This window comes from Cucurbita maxima, unplaced genomic scaffold (genome assembly GCF_002738345.1).
Source record: "Cucurbita maxima cultivar Rimu unplaced genomic scaffold, Cmax_1.0 Cma_Scf00055, whole genome shotgun sequence".
Lineage (NCBI taxonomy): Eukaryota > Viridiplantae > Streptophyta > Magnoliopsida > Cucurbitales > Cucurbitaceae > Cucurbita > Cucurbita maxima.
In genome coordinates, this window is record NW_019272071.1 from 149,704 (window position 1) to 170,080 (window position 20,377).

Genomic DNA, 20,377 nt, shown 5'->3' on the forward strand with positions numbered 1-20,377 from the left:
TTTTTTTTTTTTTTTTTTTTTTTTTTTTTTTTTTTTTTTTTTTTTTTTTGCAAGTTTATAATCCACAGCTTCCTAAAGTATCCACAATAGGTAAATTAGTGTTTAAAACTTGGTAAATAAATTATATTTCGTTAAGCTTTTAAAGTGTCGTGCACTCTAAGAGGTTAGGTATTCAAATCTTCAAATGAGCTTAATAAGTATGATGTTTCGTGCACTCTAAGAGGTTAGGTATTCAAATCTTCAAGTGAGCTTAATAAGAATGATGTTTCGTGTCTAGACTTTGAAATAAGAATTACAGTTAGAAGTTAATGGATGACGTTTGGCGTTAATGATTGAAATAAACATACTATAAAAAAATAATTATTCATTTAAATTTGACAAAACGCATGAAAACATGAATAGAACAAGTGCTTCTCAGCATGAGCACACGAGTGCCTTGCATTGTCTAATGGTGGTGTCTCGACGCTATCTTTGCACGAGATTTTGGCTGGGCGTATGGTGAGACTTCCATATTGTTGAAACTAATGATAAAATAATTGAAAATTTAAGCGATTATAATTCATTCATTTTTTTCATTTTTAATAATTTTTGTTCTTTTATTCTGAAATGAAATAATAAATTATATTCAATTTTTGCTATATAATATCTACAATTATTTTTAATTATAAATTATTTATTTAAGAATATTTATTAATATTTACTATTAAATAAATTCAAAACCCTAAAATGACATATTATTTATAATATATTTATTAATTTAATTGATTAAAATCATTTTAATAATTTAATTTAATAAAAAACTAACGAAGCACAATTAATTATCTAAAGTTAATTAAAGAAATAACCATTAATTATCTAAAGTTAATTAAGGTAATAAAATTGATAGAAGTAGTTACAAAAATTAAAAATATTATTATTCATTTATGATAACATTCTATCTCTCAATTTGAATAAATTTAACTTTAATTCATTAAATTATTATAATTAATTATTTAAAATAATAATTTATTTATTTCATTTTGACAAAAAAAAAAAATTAAATAAATGAATTACTCTTCTTTTTTTAACCACCCTTAATTATCTATTATTAACTAATATAACAAAATTGTTAAAAATAATTTAGTTATATAATACCAAACAGAGTTATTCGTAGACATCCTATTGTTCTCTTTTACTATATACTCTTTTTACTTTTATAAAGAATATATTCTAATCTTCGGGTAGAAGACGGTGAGAACATTCACAAATTTCAATTGTTTAGTTAATGAGACAATAACCCTTTTACACTATTACTAGGTCTATCTCTTCGTCTTTATTCCGCAAATTTGGGTTGCTAGAAGTTCCGAACCGTCTCGACTTTTGTCATTTGAGTATAAGAAATTTGTAATAGTCAAACCTCAACCTCACTGCTAACAAATATTGTGAGATATGAACCAAGAGACATCAATCATACAATATACTTCAATGAAGATGTGAAGAAAATATTGTTGAAATTATCAAAAGATATTTTAGTTCATGGCACATTGGAGAAGAATGAAGTTTCATGTTATAAATTTTGAGTGGATCACATTTTAGAGTAACTTAGAGTTATTGTATTTCAGACTTTTTATTTAATCTAGGTTACAATTACATAATGGTTAATTATAGTCATTACGTATTGAATGATACAACTCTTGGAATGCCTTTAATAGTTTCATTTTGAGGCTATATAAAAACATACCTGTTGTATTTGTAGGGAGACTTGGAAAATACATATAAAAGGAGCATTTGTTCTTTCTTTAGCCAATAGCTAAGTTTATTTGCAATTCTATGTAGTTTAGGTTGCATGTAGAATCATTCAAGCTCGACATGATCAATCTTGCTTATGGAGTGATTCGAATTTCAAACAATGTTCTTGTCTTGAGATATTCAATCAACAAGGTAGTCCGAATCTTACTTTCCTTGTAGTGATTCCTTATCTTATCATATTGTCTCTTTGAGTTTTCCCTCAAGGTTTTAAAACGTGTCTATGGTAGAGATTTCATACCCTTATAAGGAATGTTTTGTTCCCCTCTTCAATCGATGTGAGATCTCACAATTCATCTCCCTTTGGGACCCAACGTCCTCGTTAGCACATCGTCCAATGTCTGGCTTTAATACCATTTGTAACCGTCCAAGCTCACCATTAGAAGATATTGTTCTCTATGAGCTTTCTCTTGTGAGGTTTCCTTCAAGGTTTTAAAATGCGTTTACGTTGAAAGAGATGGTAAGGACAATATACGAGTATTAGAGATGAGACAACAAATGATTGAATAATTGTGGATTTGTAGCTCAATTTTTTCAACCAATCAATTACAATTTTCAATTAAGTTACTATTTTTTCTTCAAAATTTAAGCCTTAGTACGGTTTCCTATAGCGTTTCGAAGCAACATTGAACACACAAACAAAAGCCGCTAATGGTATTTTGACTAAAAACGTGTTAGACGAACACGAATCTCCACAATGGTATGATATTGTCCACTTTGAGCATAAGCTCTCCATGGGTTTACTCTGGGCTTCCCAAAAGGCCTCATATTTTGGTTTTGGCCCCACTACAGTTCTAAGTCTATAATTTAATGTAGTTACCAAGAAAAACATGTATGATGGTTAACATTAGGATTTTACGGTATTTGTGCTATTTATTAAATTATAAATATAAATATACGAATAACTAAAATAATACGTTAAATTTAGACTTTTTATTATTATTATTTTTTTTTGTTTTTGAGATAATAATATAAAAAATTCATTAAAAAAACATTAAATGAATAATTTAACATTTTTCAAACCATTATGATCAGTGCCTCATCGAAGCCACCATGGGAGTTTCCTACCTTCTCCTTCTACTCCTCTTGCCTCTGCATTTCTGCACCTTCGTCCTCCCATGGAAGAAGGACGAGTTCAGGAGCTGTAACCAGACTCCCTTCTGCAAGCGAGCCCGCGCCTTTAAGCCTGGATCGTGTTCTCTTGTAGCTCATGATGTTTCTATTAATGATGGGGACCTCACTGCCGTGCTCCTTCCCAGGAATCAGAACCCAGATCATCCATCCAAGCCCTTGTTACTCGCTCTTTCTGTGCATCAAGGCGGCGTTCTGCGCCTCAGGATCGACGAGGATCCTTCTTTAGATCCTCCCAAAAAGCGATTCGAGGTGCCGTATGTGATTCTCGATGAGTTTTTGAGCAATAAGCTTTGGTTGCAGCGATTTTCAACCGAGACGATTGGCTCCGATTTGAGGCCGTCTTCGATTGTGTACTTGTCCGATGGTTATGAGGCAGTGCTTCGGCAAGATCCTTTTGAGGTTTTCGTGCGTGAGAAGTCAGGTAAGCGCGTTTTATCTTTAAATTCTAATGGTTTATTCGATTTCGAGCAATTGAGGGTTAAAAAAGAAGGCGAGAACTGGGAGGAGAAGTTTAGAGGACATATTGATACCAGGCCGTACGGTCCCCAATCGATTAGTTTCGACGTTTCGTTTTATGATGCTGATTATGTTTATGGAATACCGGAGCGTGCAACTAGTCTCGCTCTTAAGCCCACCAGAGGACCCGGCGTCGAGGTGTCGGAACCTTATAGGCTGTTTAATTTGGATGTTTTCGAGTATGTTCATGATTCTCCGTTTGGGATTTACGGGTCAGTCCCTTTCATGATTTCACACGGTAAATTGCGGGGAACTTCTGGGTTTTTTTGGTTGAATGCTGCTGAAATGCAAGTTGATGTTCTTGGATCTGGCTGGGATGCTGAATCAGGGATTTCTCTTCCTTCATCTCAAGGTAGGATTGATAGTTTCTGGATGAGTGAGGCGGGCATTGTGGATACTTTCTTCTTTGTAGGCCCAGAGCCTAAGGATGTTGTTCGGCAGTACACAAGTGTGACGGGGACTACGGCAATGCCCCAGCTCTTTGCAACAGCATATCATCAATCTAGGTGGAATTATAGGAATGAAGAGGATGTTGCGAATGTGGATTCTAAATTTGATGAACATGATATTCCCTACGATGTGTTGGTGCTTGATATCGATCACACAGATGGAAGAAGGTATTTTACATGGGACAGTGAGCTTTTTCCCCATCCGGAAGAGATGCAGAGGAAGTTGGCTGCCAAAGGAAGGCACATGGTTACCATAGTGGATCCTCATATTAAGCGGGACGGTTATTTTCCATTGCATACGGAAGCAACCAAGAAGGGATATTATGTCAAGGATGCTGCTGGAAATGATTATGATGGTTGGTGCTGGCCAGGTTCATCATCCTACCTAGACATGTTAAGTCCACAGATCAGGGCATGGTGGGGAGACATGTTTTCTTTTGAAAACTATGTTGGTTCGACTCCTTCCTTGTATATATGGAATGATATGAATGAGCCTTCTGTTTTCAATGGTCCAGAGGTATTTTACTCAACTGTCTACATTTATTCCTTGGGTCTAAAATGTTTTTGGGCGCATTTTTTTTCTTCGTATTTTGTTTACCATTGTATCTTGCATGCCCGATTCCTTAAATGTACACAGAGTATCCATCACTGGGATGCCTTTTATGTACTCGCAACAAGTGCTCATGTAAAAGCCCTTTTTTGGATTTTCCCTCCACATTTTTAAAATGCTGGTTTCCATGCCCTTATAAAAAATGCATCATTCACCTCTCCAACCGATGTGAGATCTCACAATCCACCCCTAGCGTTTTCGCTAGCACACCGTCCGGTGTCCACCCCCTTCGAGGCTCAGCATTCTCGTTGGCAAACTGCTCGGTGTCTGGCTCTGATACCATTTGCAATAGCCCAAGCCCATCGCTAGTATATATTGTCCTCTTTGGACTTTTTCTTTCGAACTTCCCCTCAAGGTTTTTAAAACACGTTTGCTAGGGGAATGTTTCCACACCCTTAAAAAGAATGCTTCGTTCCCCTCTCCAACCGATGTGGGATCTCACAGCTCAGCTATGAAGGGCTTGACTTAGGGCTTGACTTGAGGATTTGAAGCCTCTTATTCATTTCTGGTAAAATATAATATATTCAAAACCAAAAGTAAATACAAGAGAATGCAGAAGAGAATGCAGAGAAAGTGAGATTTTAGGCGCATTAGTACTGATATGATTATTGTTAAAAGTATAGCAGAAAGATTTAAATGGATATTAAATTCTACAATATCAGCAAGTCTGAATGCTTTTATTGAAGGGGGACCAATTATTGATCCTATTCTAGTTGCAAATGAAGCTGTGGAAGAATGTAGGAACTGGAAACTTTGAGGATATAGGTGCTGAAAATTGATCTCTATAATATGGTTGATTGGGAATTCATACGAAAAAATGTAAGAAAATGGTTAGGAATAGAGATGTCTATGGGGTAGGTGGGGACGGGGAAGCCCTCCCCATCCCCGTCTCCACCTTTTATTTTAATTTCCATCCCTGCAAAATTATTTATTTTTTTAAGGATCAACTTCTCCGCAAGAAACTTTCCCTATATATATAATATTCATTTCAAAGAATTTTTTAATGGATTATTTTCTGTTTTCCTAAAACATCCTAATAAATCCAATAATATTTCATGACAGAAAAATATAATAGAATGTTGAAACTAATTTCCAAAAACTCAAATTTCAATATTATACTATAACACTTAATTTGTTTATTTTTATTTTTATTTTTATTTTTATTTGTCTACGAAAGTAAAGAAAGAAAAAAGGATATATATATATTTATATATAGATTGATAGATAGATTTATTTATGTATAAAAAGAGGGACGAGGTGGGACTGGGGAGTACGAGGAATATAATCCCCTCTTTGGCCCCATTTAGCTAACAAAGAGAGTTCTCTTTCCGCTCCTCTCCTATTCTTCATCTTGTTTGGGTTGAGTTAAATGGACATCTCTAAGGAAGGGGATGGATCGAAAGATTTAGTGTTGGGAGGAGTAACCTAGGGTGATACCCATTAATAGATAATTGATAGGTAGTTTTTATAGCTTGATGAGATGGGAAGTAACCTTTCCATGTCGTTGGTTCCTTTTAAGCGCTGATTGTATTTTTGGCAGCAGTTTATGCTACTGCTTTTACATTCGAAGTATGGAAGTTTGCTGGCTTTTTCTCTTCAGATATTGCTTCCTTCATGAGTTGGCACGTTCGTTCAAGTGTGAGGATAATGTTTTTCACGATATTGTTGAAAACTTAAGTCAGTTTTAAGAACTCTTATTTCTGGCATTGTTATCTTATATCATCAGGTTATTTTCTTCAAGTTCATATTCGATAAGGACTTCTTCCTTGTAATGTGTTTCTCAGTATTTAGACCATTTACCTTCTTAGCTATTTATGGTTCATTTATCATATCAGATCGCATATTGCTTTGTATTGAATAAAAGTAGTTAAGAACAAGTTGTGTTCTTCTGCTGTTATATTATCAAATTTGTTGACTGATGTCTCTATCTAGGTTACAATGCCTCGAAATTCTCTACATCAAGGAGGTGTAGAACATCGAGAATTACACAATGTCTATGGATACTACTTTCAGATGGCTACTGCAGAGGGGCTAGTTAAGCGGGGTGATGGAAAGGATAGGCCTTTTGTGCTCTCGCGAGCACTTTTTGCTGGAAGCCAAAGATATGGAGCAGTATGGACAGGAGATAACACAGCTGATTGGGATCATCTCAGGGTTTCTGTTCCGATGGTTTTGGCTCTTGGCCTTACTGGATTGTCATTCTCCGGTATGGATCCCCTTTCTTGGAGGTTGGAACTATCAGTCATATTGTTTTGATAGTTATGGCTAAGTTGTTTCAACAGGTGCCGATGTTGGTGGTTATTTTGGAAATCCTGAGACTGAGCTGTTAGTGCGTTGGTATCAGCTAGGTGCCTTTTATCCCTTCTTTAGAGGCCATGCTCACCACGACGCCAAAAGGAGAGAACCTTGGTTATTCGGGTAGGATATCATGTACTTCCTATCTGTCAAATTTTAGCTTATGTCACATAATTAAGGGACCTCCTTTTTCTTATAAAAAAAATCATAATTAAGTGGCCTGTTGACTGCTGGATAGTAGTGATAGAAATGATGGTTTTGTGATTGACAACTTTGTGTTATTTGTTTTGCATTATTACAGGGAACGAAATACAGAATTGATGAGAGATGCTATACGCGTTCGGTATATGTTGCTACCGTATTTCTATACCCTATTTCGAGAAGCAAATACAAGTGGTATTCCTATTTTACGTCCATTGTGGATGGAATTTCCATCTGATGAAGTAACATTCAGAAATGATGACGCTTTTATGGTAGGGAGTGCTCTTTTAGTGCAAGGAATATATACCAAGGTAATTCCTTTAACAACAAAATAGCGAAAGGAAAAAAAAAAAAAAAAAAACACTTACGGATTCTTCTTAATGATTGAGATGAGGACTCTTGGAACATCTGACTTGAAACTTGATATGAGTCTTATTCTATTATTTTTCTCTCCCCAATGATCCCATAAAATAACACACACCCCATCATGTCATAAGAAACAACTCTTCTCACAAAAAACCAGATGGAAGAGGAACTCCCCAATTATATCCTTAGTGTCCCTACGACGAGCTAACAAGAGATGGATGTTTGAAAGAAAGAATTCCAAAAGGATCTTGCAAATTCACCTCTTCAAAGAATGTGATTTAGACCTTCCTTAGCTCTCTTGACAAATAATACAACAAAACGAGCCAACTAACAAGGAAACCTTCCTCGCAATCTGATCGAAAGTGTAACTCATCCGTGATGGAGGGGTTGATTTCAGGGACCAATCCAAATGATTTCCTAAACTTAAGAAGTTAAGATGTCATATTAGGAGTTCGAGTGAAATTTATTTAGATTTTAGTTTTTATTTAACATTTTATAACTTATAATGTCCCCTTTTCTTTAGTTTCATTAGTCTTTTACTTTATTTGAATTTTATTTTCGTTGATTGTTGATTTCTTATTCAATATCATGATTTGGTTACACTTTTAGGCAGCTAAAACGGTGTCAGTGTATTTGCCTGGCCAACAGTCTTGGTTTGATTTTAGAACTGGAACTATGTATAAGGGTGGCATCACCCACCGGCTAAAGGTTTCTGAAGGAAGCATCCCTGCTTTCCAAAAAGCTGGAACGATACTGCCCCGAAAAGACCGCGTTCGCCGGAGCTCTACACAGATGGTGGATGACCCCTACACTTTGGTATGTATTTGTTACCTTACCGGGAGGCACTCTTCAACAAATTATGCCATACTCAAATCTTCCCTTTTCATTCTTTTTACGTGGACTATTATCAGGTTCGGTAGTTTAATATTTTCGTGTCGTTCATAGGTGGTAGCTCTTAATAGTTCACAAGCAGCAGAAGGCGAGCTTTACATTGATGACGGTAAAAGCTTTGAATTTAAGCAAGGCACATACATCCATCGCCGATTCGTGTTCTCAGGGGACAAGCTTACATCATTGAATGTGGGACCTATTGATTCTAGTAGCATCAAGTTTTCTTCCAACTGTGTTATTGAGAGGATTATAGTTCTTGGACATAGTGGATCAAAATCTGCTATCGTTGAGCCAGAAAATAGAAAGGTTGATATCGAACTTGGTCCACTGCACTTCCTGACAGGGCGACACATATCCGTTCTTACACTTCGGAAGCCCAACTTGTTGATTACAGATGATTGGACGGTAAAAATTTTGTAAGAATTCATAATTGTCTTTATGGTAGAAAGGAAAAGGAAAAGGAAAAGGAAAAGGATATGGTAAGAAAAGAATGATACTATGTGGTGAATCTCTGGTTAAAATTGTTGTTCTCAAGACGAGAACTAATGATACTTAAGAGCTCCTGAAATGCGCCTGTTTTTTTACCATTCTATGATTGATTGCTTAGACTTTAGAGTTGTCTTTGAGTTTCTCCCTTATGGTTTGAGCTGTAGGATTATTAACCATTTGAAATAGTACACTAACGAAAACATGTAGGTACTCAGTTCCTGAAAAGGGTTCCCGAAAAGGAGGCTTCGACTCCGACGTATTTGGCATGCAGGTATTCAGTTCTTCTATTAGAAGTGATTCCTTCATGAATGGATACTCAAATTGAGAAATGATTCCATATAGAAAAGATAGAAAACTGAGGTTAGAAAATGGGATATCTGAAACTAGCATATGTAATCTAGGAGAAGGGTTTATTGAGTTTGGTCCTAATGTGGGATTGTTGACTTAGGCTTCACTTGACCGTCCAAATGTGTAAGATCCCATATCGTTTGCGAAGAAGAAAGAAACACCCTTTATAAGGGTGTGGAAACCTCTCATTAGTATATGCATTTTAAAAACATTGAGGGGAAGCTCGAAAGATAAGGTCTAAAGAGGACAATATTTGTTAGCAATGGGTTTGGGCTGTTACAAATAGTATCAATACCAGACACCGGGTGATTTGCTAGTGAGGAGGCTGAGCCTGGGTGGATACAAGGTGGTGTGCCAATAAGGACGTTGGGTTCTAAAAGGGGTGGATTGGGGGTCCCACATCTATTGAAGAAACAAACGAGTACCAGTGAGGACACTAGGTCCCAAAGGGGTGGATGGTAAGATCCTGCATCAATTGGGGAGGAGAACAAAACCTCTCCCTAGTATATGCAATTAAACAATCTTGAGGGGAAGCTCGAAAGGGAAAACTCAAAGAAACAGTATCTGCTAGTGGTGGGCTTGGGTTTGGGCTGTTACAAAATGAGCGCAAGTCCCACTGGTTTGAAACTTATAATAGCTATTCCCTAATTGAAGAAAAAAGGTTTCAGTCTCATTCAAGAAATGAGCAAATTGTTGTGCAATTGTCTCGGGCAAGATAGAAGAGATTTGTGAGTTGATTAGAGATATATATCATTCTTTGTGCATCTAGATTTGGTTCCTAATATAATTAGCGAGTTGTGTCGTACAATATAGAATTCGGGACAAACTGAAATTAATGAATTACCTTGATTGGTTAGCTAATAGGGCGAGTAGTATAACAGGCACTGAGTGAGAACCCAGATCATAGTAGCTGTAAGGACTTCTCTTTCGAGTTTATCTTGACTCAACATTGTAGCACATAGGGCTTCAGAGCGACTACAGTGCTTCGCGAAAGCTCAGATCCCAGTAGATTGAGGGGTGGTTGGAAAGGGAAAAAGTAAGAAGGTAAGAAGGTTCCCGGAAAGCAGCAAAACATGTTATAGTTTCATCTGGATGTTTGCTTTTTGCTCCCAAATTGATAGCGACCCTTTAAGGTGAGATGCATGAACCCAGTTGCCACAACCACTTATTTTCTCTTTAGGAAACGGCGGCGGATTGGAGGTGAGCCACAAAGGAAGGGAATATCTGCATGGCGTCGTCACCTTAAAAAAAGAAAAACAAAACATGACAAAAGAGCAATCTTTTTCCACCCTTGATGTTTTTTTTTTCTTTTTCTTGTGTGGAGGCTGGTGGCTGTAGCCTATGATGGAATATTGCTACTTTTTCTACTTCTCGAGGTATAATGACAGGTCGAGAAGCTCGACTATAGGGAATTGGCGGAGAAATTTTGTTGTTATACATGCTAATCTTTATGATATTCAAATAACTTTCCTATATTGTAAAAAAAAAAAAAAAAAAAAGAGAAGAGGTGGATTTCTAATAGCACTCCCCCTTTCATTAATTGATACTTTGAAATGGGTTTCATCTATAATGAAAGAACAAGAAAGGATTTATGCAGGTTTAATTATTGAACCACGGGTTTGTTTAGATAATGAGGATCGAATTCTAGGTTCTTAGAATTGTAACCTTTCCATGGCATATATGTTACTAATACGTTTTTTCCCAACGCAAGTTCGCCACTAATTGTAGCAGCACCGTCCACTAAAATCTGCTATTTTTTAATGCATTTACCCTAGTGAACCTGAGATTTTTGCTGCATACAAGTATTTTTGTAAGAATGTTGATACAGAACTAATGGAATTCTTCAAGTATGCCCATTGTTCAAAAAAATGATCTTGTCAGTATCGGTATAAATGATTTTTCCCCGTGTTCAACTATACCGACAACCCCTGAATCTCGAGCCATGTGGCGTTCCAACCAAGTTTCAACAATGTACTTTTCGAACAGAGAAAGCGGGACTACTTGACATTGCATATTATAACTCATTAAAGCACGATTCACATGATTATATTCGCTAAAAGGAAGGAGAGAAGCTCACATAGAAAATATTGGAGGGCAAAAGTACGTTTTATAACCTTTCAATTCTTTAAAAAAAAATTTAAAAATACTGATTAAATTTTATAATTAATATTGACACTTATAATAAAAAGTTTAAAAAAAAAAATCTTACTAGAAAGGTCTATTAGCAACTTGTAAGTTACTAACCGTAAAAGTATTTTGATTTGTTGATAAAATTTTAAAAAATTTAGGAATCTTTTAAAATATTTTTATTAATTTAGGCTAATTTTAATTCACAAAAAAATTGTCTCTATTAATTGCGTCCTTTTCCAATTTTATTCTCAATCTGTAAAGAAAAAAAAAAAAAAAAGGGTCGTCGCAGAGCTGTCACAAAGGGCGGCCGAAGGCTGGGATGCCACAGAACTCGTCCCCGACCTTCAGCCACCTTGAAATGACCTGCAAAGAATGAAAATAGTGAAAAACGAGAAGGAACAGAAAACCCCGACGAAACTCCAGCGAAGCCGAACCATACGAGATCGACGTCAAAACCTCCATTTTACACTACAAAAGTAATCCCATAACTCTTTACACACATTAGGAGTAGATTTTAGACGAATCTTTTACGTCGAACACCATCGACAAGGAAGACGGAATGTCAGACTTCCGAACTTCTCCAGATCCGGGAGTGTGAGGCCCTTACAAACGAAATATGTACCAAAAACGGAGTTAGGGTGAAGAAGAGACTTGGGAATGGAGAAATAAAAAAAAAAAAGGGAAAAAGGACGTCGGGACGACATTATCGAGGAGAGAGAAAGGTCGCCGGAAAAACGGGCAGGCAGTCGGGCGAAGAGGACGAAGTCTGACTCGAGGGCCGGATCCCGCAACCCGAACCAAATCCAGTTCCCTTAGGTCGGCCCAGAACCTGACGGTTCCCGCTGCCCAAACCGCATAAGCCAGCCCGCCTGCATTTTTTTCCTTCACCCGCGAATGGCCCATTACCGCGCACGGCCCATCACCCATGAACGATCCTTCACCGTGTATGATCCGAGACCCGCGAGCGATCCGAAAACCCGCACCTCGACCCGAGACCCCTGCACAGGCGTCGCTCTCTGATTGTGCCACGTGGCACGTTTGCAGCGCGGCTCCCCTCGGCTTTGGCGGTAGCTTCTCGGCTCCGGCGACTTATTCGGCTCGGGAAACCTATTTCTAGCCCGTTTATCACTGTTTCGACCCTCCCGGACTTAGTTTCAGCCCGTTTGTCACTTTCGTTTGTCATGTGAACGTGAATGTATGCTATGTATGCTGCTTAGTTTGACGAGATATGTTATGCATGTGACGATATGTGGTCCTTGAATGATTATGGCATGTTTGTATGGAATATGTGAATGTGAACTGCATGAATTGTATGACATGAAAATGGTGAACTGCCTGGAATCATAACCCCGATAGAAATATGATGAAATGTGAATTGAAAATGAGAATGACATGAAACATGGAACGTGACAGGGGTGTTAGGATCATTAAAGATAAATGTAAAAATAGGGGGACCTCATGCATTATGTGTGTTCATGCATCTGGGGGGATACCCCTATCCCATAACGAGGGTACGGACGCGTACATCCAATGACAGGACAACAATCGTTATGCATTGCATAGCGTTGTCGTGACGGTTCTAGTTTTAATGAGTCCTGGTATAAGGGGCTGTGAATGTTTGATTAATCCACCACACCTAAATGGTGTGAAAGTCATCTTATTTATAATCAAATAAATTACAAGGATATGGAAATAGTAGTAAATGGAAATAACAATAAATGGAAAGATACCTATGATAATAAAGCAAATATTAGATATTTGCCTTATAATAAAATATCAAATATAATATATATGGTAAACTATAATTTATTACTAAATATCCTTAACACCCCACCGCAAGCTAAGCGTCGGATTTAAACGAACGTGAAGCTTGAATCTGAAAAATTCAAAGAGGTTGAGAAACACTTTTCTTGAAGAAGTCAACAACCTGGTTCAGAGGAGGTGTAGAGAAACACTTTCTTGGCCATCGAAAATTGCAGAGGAATCGCCGCTCAGCGGCAATGCTGCCTTGGCTTCGGCGAGAATATGTCTAACCCATGAAGAGGGATTGTCGCTTAGCGACGATGCTGCCTTGGCTCTGGTGAGAATATTTCTAACCCCAAGAAGTAGAAGGGGAAACCTAGAGCAAGGGACAAAGACAATGTTGAAGCCGGAAGAGTCGCCACATTGGGCGAAGGAGCCAATTTTGGCGAGAAGGACAGTCGGAAGAGTCGCCTCATCGGGCGAAGAAGCCAATTTTGGCAGGAAGGGCGGCGGCAACTTGGTTGGCGAATAGGCCAGTGCGGCACCCAGATTCCGAAGGTAAATCTCTGCAAAAGGTTGATAGGTTTAGGTTAGGGTTTATGTGAAGGATGAAGGTTGATTGGGAAGAAAATGAGAGAGACTATATTGGCCAAGGGGAAAACCGATTGGGTTGGAAAAGGTGAGGTTGTATGTACAGAGTATGACGAAAGGTGATTTGGAGGTCAATAGGGCGGAGCCGAAGAGTAATCAATCGGCTCCGACTACGGCAGCCATGAAGACTGCCCCTGCGGTGTCAAAACCAGCAGGGGTGGTGGAGAAGAAGATTAGAGGATTCAAAAGCCATTGAAAAGAAAGGATCAGGGTTGTTAAACCGAAAGGGCTCTGATACCATGTGAATGTTTGATTAATCCACCACACCTAAATGGTGTGAAAGTCATCTTATTTATAATCAAATAAATTACAAGGATATGGAAATAGTAGTAAATGGAAATAACAATAAATGGAAAGATACCTATGATAATAAAGCAAATATTAGATATTTGCCTTATAATAAAATATCAAATATAATATATATGGTAAACTATAATTTATTACTAAATATCCTTAACAGGGGCTCCCAAAGTATACCCACCGGATAAGAACAGTGGCCCAGCGGGGTGCGAACTAGCTGGTGAGCCCATACTCGCACGTATGGGCTGTGTGTAGAGTATATGGTACATGTCCACGATTACCCGTTAGGACTGCACCGTAGGGAAAACGAAACGATAGGTCCCATCATTTCATTGCATGTGATTGTTGCATAACCCCCAGGGGTCACTTACTGAGTATTCTAGAAATACTCAAGCCTCGTGCTACTCTACTTTTGCAGATAAGGGCAAGGCACCCATGTGACATCGACGGCGGCATCGTACACCCCGAGACCATGGAACATGCATAGGGTAGTTGTTTTTCCATTTCATAGTTTAGGTTGAATTCGGTTTGTATCATTAGTATAGGTTAGTATAGGTTGAAATATATTTGCATAATAAACCATAGGGTAGAATAAAACATTCATTTCGGTTTTGTTTCTTTTCCTTTATTTCAATAATGTTTAATGTTCTTTTTCTTTCTTTCTCTTGTAATTCTCTTCGTCTCATTTATGAGCCGTGGTCATATTAATGTATATTCCGCATTTCAAGTATAATAATAATCTTAAATTAAATAGGTAAAATTTTAGTTTCTCTTCAAAATTTTAACTAATTTATTTTAATTATGTCCTTTTAGCTTTAACGTAGTCAAATGTTAAAACTTCGATGATAAGAGAGAGAAGGGGATAAAATGTAAGAAAAAAATCATCATCAGATTGACAAAAGTTGTGGGACCCACAACACAACGTAGTAATAATAATAATAATAATAATAATATTATTATTATTATTATTTAAATGGCAAGCTGGGGTCCACCTGCTGACCATCTCATGGACAGTCAACCTCCTTTTATGACCACACATCCTAAGCCGACATTCAAGGACCCCAGCCATGCCGCTGACGTGTGCAGTGACTCACACCCCCTCTCCACTCCACGTGTTTCCTTCTTCTATATATACCTCTCATTCTTCCCCATCACTCAAGCTCATCCACTTCCCAATTCCCCGCCGCCGCCGCCGCCGCCGCTCATCGGAGTAGACCCCTACCAGATCAGATTCGCCTCCGCCAAATGAGCGTAGCTGGGGTGCAGTTACCTCCAGGCTTCAGATTTCACCCCACCGATGAGGAGCTAGTCCTTCACTACCTCTGCAGAAAGTGCTCCTCCCTCCCTGTCCCCGCCTCCATTATCGCGGAGATTGACCTTTACAAATACGACCCATGGCTCCTCCCCGGTATTCTTTTCTTCTTTTCTCGTACAAAAGATTGAGGAAGAAAAATGGATGGAAAGTCCAATCTTCATTAATGTTTGTAATAAATTTTAAAAATAAGATAAAATATACTTATATAAGATATATTCGTATATATTTACCATTCATTTTGTATTGTTCTCATTTTTCAGAATTGGCTGTCTCGGGTGAAAAGGAGTGGTATTTCTTTTCTCCTAGGGACCGTAAGTACCCGAATGGCTCCCGTCCCAACCGTGCCGCCGGAACTGGTTACTGGAAGGCCACTGGGGCCGACAAGCCCATCTGCCACCCCAAAACTCTTGGTATCAAGAAGGCACTCGTGTTCTACGCTGGAAAGGCTCCAAGGGGCGTCAAGACCAATTGGATCATGCACGAGTATCGCCTTGCAAACGTCGACCGATCCGCTGCGAACAAAACACACCACTCGAGAGTAAGAAACACCCATCCATCCATCCATCAATCAATCAATCATTTTTTTAAAGTGATTTGTGATTGGTTAATGAATTTGCAGTTGGACGAGTGGGTGATATGTCGTATCTACAACAAGAAGGGATGTATAGAGAAGCATTACCAATCCACTGATGACGTTGAGGAAGAGGATGAGAAACCCAATATTAGTGCCACCATGTCTAACAACAACAACATGGTACAAATCGACACTTCCCATTCGGTGCCCATAATGCACGCTGACTCCTCCAGTGGCTCGGATCCGGCGACGTCGCCCGAGGTCACTTGGGATAAGGAGGTCCAGAGCCGACCAAAATCGGGAGGAGGAGGAGATATTAACTTCTTTGAATTTAGTTACCTTGATTCTTTCTCTGCAGAGGACAATCCATTTGGAACACAGGTTCAGTTCCAGATGGACAATCTTTCGCCATTGCAAGACACGTTTTCATATCTACCGTGGCAGATTTAATGTAATAATTCAAACCCCATCTCATGAACTTCCTCTCAAGATTTTAAAATGTTTCGGTTAGTAAAAGATTTCCCATCTTATAAAAAATGTTTCATTCCCCTCCTCTCTCCAATCGATGTAGGATTTCACAATTCTTTCCTTGGTGTTCCAGAGTCGTTGTTGACACATTACCCGATGTCTGACTCTGATACCATTTGTATCAACCAAGAGGTGGATTGTGAGATCCCAGATTGGAGAGGGAAACAAAATATTTTTTTGATGTGAAAACCTCTCTCTAGCATACGCCTTTCAAAATCTTGAGAGAAAGTCCAAAAGGGAAAGTCTCTAGCATATGCCTTTCAAAATCTTGAGGGAAAGTCCAAAAGGAAAAGTCCAAAGAGAACAATATTTACCGTAAGTTTAGGCTATTACAATTGATCAATGTGATTTAAGGACACCACACACGGCTTAGTCCACACACCACCCCCCACTGTGATTTAAGCATTGTATATCCCCATTAGTCCACACACCACCACCCACTGTGATTTAAGCATTGTATATCCCCAAGGCTGCCTGCCTGCAACCAAACCAAATAATGGTGAACTCATCTCGTTTGTAATTGTAATTGAAGTTCGACTTCTTCTCTGGAGCCTTCAAATAAAGTACACTATTTGTTTGACACTTCAGTCACTTTTGTCTACACCTTCGAGACTGACAACTTATTTGTTCTACATTTGAAGATTCTATTGATCTGGCTAAGTTAAGGGTATGACTCTGATAGCATATTATAAATCACGGACCTCCATAATGGAATGATGTTGTCCATTATGAACATAAGCTCTTATGATTTTACTTTTAATATCTCCAAAAAATCTCATACCAATGAAGCGTGTCGTCGTAAATGATTTCTCTTAGCGGTTTTCCAGCTAGTTTTGTATTCAACTACAAGAACCGTGCCAACATGAATGGAAGAATCATTGCTTATTAACCCACATGAATGATAACAAGATATATATATGATCAAAGTTGGGTATTTACGGGTAGTTCAATGACATGGGCGTTCAATGACATAGTAGTAAAATTCTCAAATGTTGAACAAAGGGTATATTTTGTTCGAGGCCTTCGTAGAAGGAGTTGAGCCTTAATTAAGGGGAGGCGCCAGCAACGGTCTCGGGCTGGATGCACTAAAAGAGGGTTTCGTGGCGATTGTGGGGAATGGGCTCCGCCAATGGTTTTCTTTCGCCACATTACCTTGACAAATGCAATTGCTTGACTTCATACCACTTTTACTTCCCTTAGTCGAGATCTTCATGGATTTCTCTTCATAACTCAAACTCTCGTCTAGTTGTAGGGATTCAAAATCTATCACTTGAGACAGATCTGTTATGTATCGTTGTAGCATGGACACATGGAATACATTGTGGCTCCCAAAAAAGTAAGTGGTAATGCCAAGCGGTAAGCGGTTTGCCCAACTCGCTCTAAAATCTCAAACGGTCTAACGAAGCATGGACTCAACTTGCCTTTTCACCCAAATTGGAGGATGCCCTTCATAAGTGCTACCTTTAGGAATACCTTATCCTTAACGGCCAACTCTAGATCATTCATCACATTGATATAACTCTTTTTTCTACTTTGAGCCATATGGATCCTAACTCTTATCTTTTGGATAACCTCGTTAGTAGCTTGAACTGATGGTGTTATTATAACACATGTGAAAGCAATTTGAAGTTTAGTCACTCTAAATACATCAATTATAGTAAATTAGCTAGCAGGTTCATAATCATTAAAACTCAAGAAGTTTGAGTACTAACCTTTTGTAGTTCAAATTCCTTTTTTCTCACGAATCGGTTTCGAATCACTACTAGTGTCTTCTCTACTATTCTCCGACCTTAGAACGGGATTGGAGAATCCGGTGAGTGACTAAACTTGGAAGGAATTTAGTATATGTGAAGAGAGAATTTGTGAGGGTTTTTCTCAAGGTTTTTTCGAGAAGACTTTCCATGTACCTTGATCCCTCTATTTATAGAGTCATATTTGCATGTTCATGCAAATTTGAGATTACCAAATTTTAACACTCAAATTTCCATTCAAATGTGTGGGATTACGTGGCAAGCATGCAACTTTGATTAATTCCGACACATATTGTTTAAAATATTTAAATCTTATTTAAATATCTCTGATTCTCCCTTTTTGTTTAATTCGTAAATAAAACAAAAATGTAGTTAAATATATCGTATATATTTAGCGCATATTCCTTAACTTGAATTCGAACACTTCAAACTCACTCGTCACACTGTTTTATGGTTTAGTCCGATATGAGCTAGTAGGGCGACCTAATGGACCTATAGATCATGGGCTCCAACGATTCGAGATTAACCGGCTAAACTCAATAACCAACATTCAATAACTACTAGAACACTCAACTATAGCCTAGTAGTTGTACTCCCCTTACTATAGATATATTTCTGTCCATTTGATATAACCATGATTAGTGAGTTGATCATTCACATGTTGTTCGTAACTAGAGCTGGGTCAATTTACCGTTTTACCGTTTTACCCCTGAAGTTACTTCTTGTTTCTTATGTTCTACTGATTACTGATTCTCTATTGAACAATTAGTTTGTGGTCCAACCAGTAAACTGAATCTCTCTTAAACCAATGAGAGGGTGGGGCCCCTTGTTCAAGACTTGGAGTTCGTACTTAAGATAACAACCTCTCTACTATCCCTAAAAGTGAGTAGGAGTGAATTTCATCTTGCACCCTATGTCTCCAGCTGCTCACCCAGTCTTACCCTTGAAATGGGAGGCTTATTGAGTCGGCGAACTCGAGCCACTCTCACCCATGCAAATCTAAGGATCATTCCGAATAAAGAAGAGTTCATGGTTAGCTCAGGATTAAGATCGAGTTACCTAGGTCATCAAATGAAAAAATTAATCTCAACAATAAACGACATTATAAAGTGAGTGATTTTCTTCATGGTCCGATCTTATGCAATACTTATTGCATAGGACACCCCCACTCACATGTCTTCGCATGTACAATTTAGTGATAACATTGTTTATATTATATACAAAAGTGAGCCACATCCATAATGTTCCCAAAACAAGGTACTCAGTTTTATCCATGTACTATAATAGATCATTTTGACTATATACTTGAACTTAATCCACTCTTATGTCTCTACGTATAGTTTAAGTAATCATAGTATGGTCAGAGTGTTATTAGTTTATTGGATTTAGATTAGTAATCGTAAAATTCACTTTATTCAATAACAAACTTTACTGAATAAACATCAATAATAACTTTATTGAAAAATAGAATATGTTTTTATTTACCAACTATGAATTTTCAGTTTTTAGACATAAAACCCAACATGAACTTGTGATCTCCAACTTTATCCCAACATCCTGTGGACCAACACTTTTTATTATATTGGGCCTCAAATGGTGTCATGTTAATCACCGCTTGATAACTATTATCATACATGAACTCCATGAGGTTCAAGTAAGTTTCCCAGCTACCTGCATAGTCTAGAATACATACCCACAATATATCCTCTAGGGTCTGGTTCAGATGTTTAGTTTGTCCATCTGTTTATAGGTGAAATGTCATACTCTAGTCGCGAACTCGATGTCTATCAAAGGATGCTTCTCCACAACTATGAGGTGAAATAAGAATCTCGATTTGACACAATGGACACCAGTGGATGAGTATTGAGGAAATTATTTTTATTGTTATATGTCCCGACCCTATTTTAATTTTAGACTGACTAAAAAGATAAAAATAAAAGTGAAATAAAAATATAATATGAAAATTTGATAAAATTTAAAGTAAATAAATACAAATGAAATCCTATTCAAATTTATTACAAACGGAAAAATGAGTTTGAGATTACATTTACAAAATGAAATACATAAAACACAAATATAAAGATAGGTTGACGCTCAGGAACGACTCCCATATGTCACTACACAGCTCTTGAATGTTCCTTCACTTCAACCGACAACCTACGGATACTTGAAAAAAATGGAAAATGGGTGAGTAGAAAAAGAATCAATAAGAAACCTACTTGTATGCTATCATTACATCCTTAATCTAGTAAGTTAGCACTAGTTTTTTTTTTTTTTTTTTTTGCTCTAAGGAGTTCGAGC

At 37.7% G+C, this 20,377-nt stretch overlaps 2 protein-coding genes across 2 annotated transcripts; both read left to right on the plus strand.

Annotated features, from left to right (window-relative positions):
- The first annotated feature begins 2,799 nt into the window (after positions 1-2,799).
- On the plus strand, positions 2,800-8,834 carry LOC111471688 (probable glucan 1,3-alpha-glucosidase). Its single transcript, XM_023117408.1, has 6 exons — positions 2,800-4,401; positions 6,427-6,700; positions 6,777-6,912; positions 7,091-7,301; positions 7,966-8,172; positions 8,302-8,834. Exons 1-6 carry the CDS (start codon positions 2,839-2,841, stop codon positions 8,665-8,667), a joined length of 2,757 nt encoding a protein of 918 aa, XP_022973176.1. The 5' UTR covers positions 2,800-2,838; the 3' UTR covers positions 8,668-8,834.
- A 6,251-nt stretch (positions 8,835-15,085) lies between these two features.
- On the plus strand, positions 15,086-16,334 carry LOC111471689 (NAC domain-containing protein 2-like). The gene is made up of 3 exons (XM_023117409.1): positions 15,086-15,316; positions 15,484-15,761; positions 15,843-16,334. Exons 1-3 carry the CDS (start codon positions 15,154-15,156, stop codon positions 16,245-16,247), a joined length of 846 nt encoding a protein of 281 aa, XP_022973177.1. The 5' UTR covers positions 15,086-15,153; the 3' UTR covers positions 16,248-16,334.
- The last annotated feature ends 4,043 nt before the right edge of the window (positions 16,335-20,377 follow it).

Excerpts from the sequence above, each read along its gene's own strand:
- LOC111471688 (XM_023117408.1), top strand. The coding sequence starts at position 2,839 with ATGGGAGTTTCCTACCTTCTCCTTCTACTCCTCTTGCCTCTGCATTTC. Across the intron at positions 4,402-6,426 it reads CTGTTTTCAATGGTCCAGAG|GTTACAATGCCTCGAAATTC; the intron begins GTATTTTACTCA and ends GTCTCTATCTAG. Across the intron at positions 7,302-7,965 it reads TGCAAGGAATATATACCAAG|GCAGCTAAAACGGTGTCAGT; the intron begins GTAATTCCTTTA and ends TTACACTTTTAG.
- LOC111471689 (XM_023117409.1), top strand. The coding sequence starts at position 15,154 with ATGAGCGTAGCTGGGGTGCAGTTACCTCCAGGCTTCAGATTTCACCCC. Across the intron at positions 15,317-15,483 it reads CGACCCATGGCTCCTCCCCG|AATTGGCTGTCTCGGGTGAA; the intron begins GTATTCTTTTCT and ends CTCATTTTTCAG. Across the intron at positions 15,762-15,842 it reads ACAAAACACACCACTCGAGA|TTGGACGAGTGGGTGATATG; the intron begins GTAAGAAACACC and ends ATGAATTTGCAG.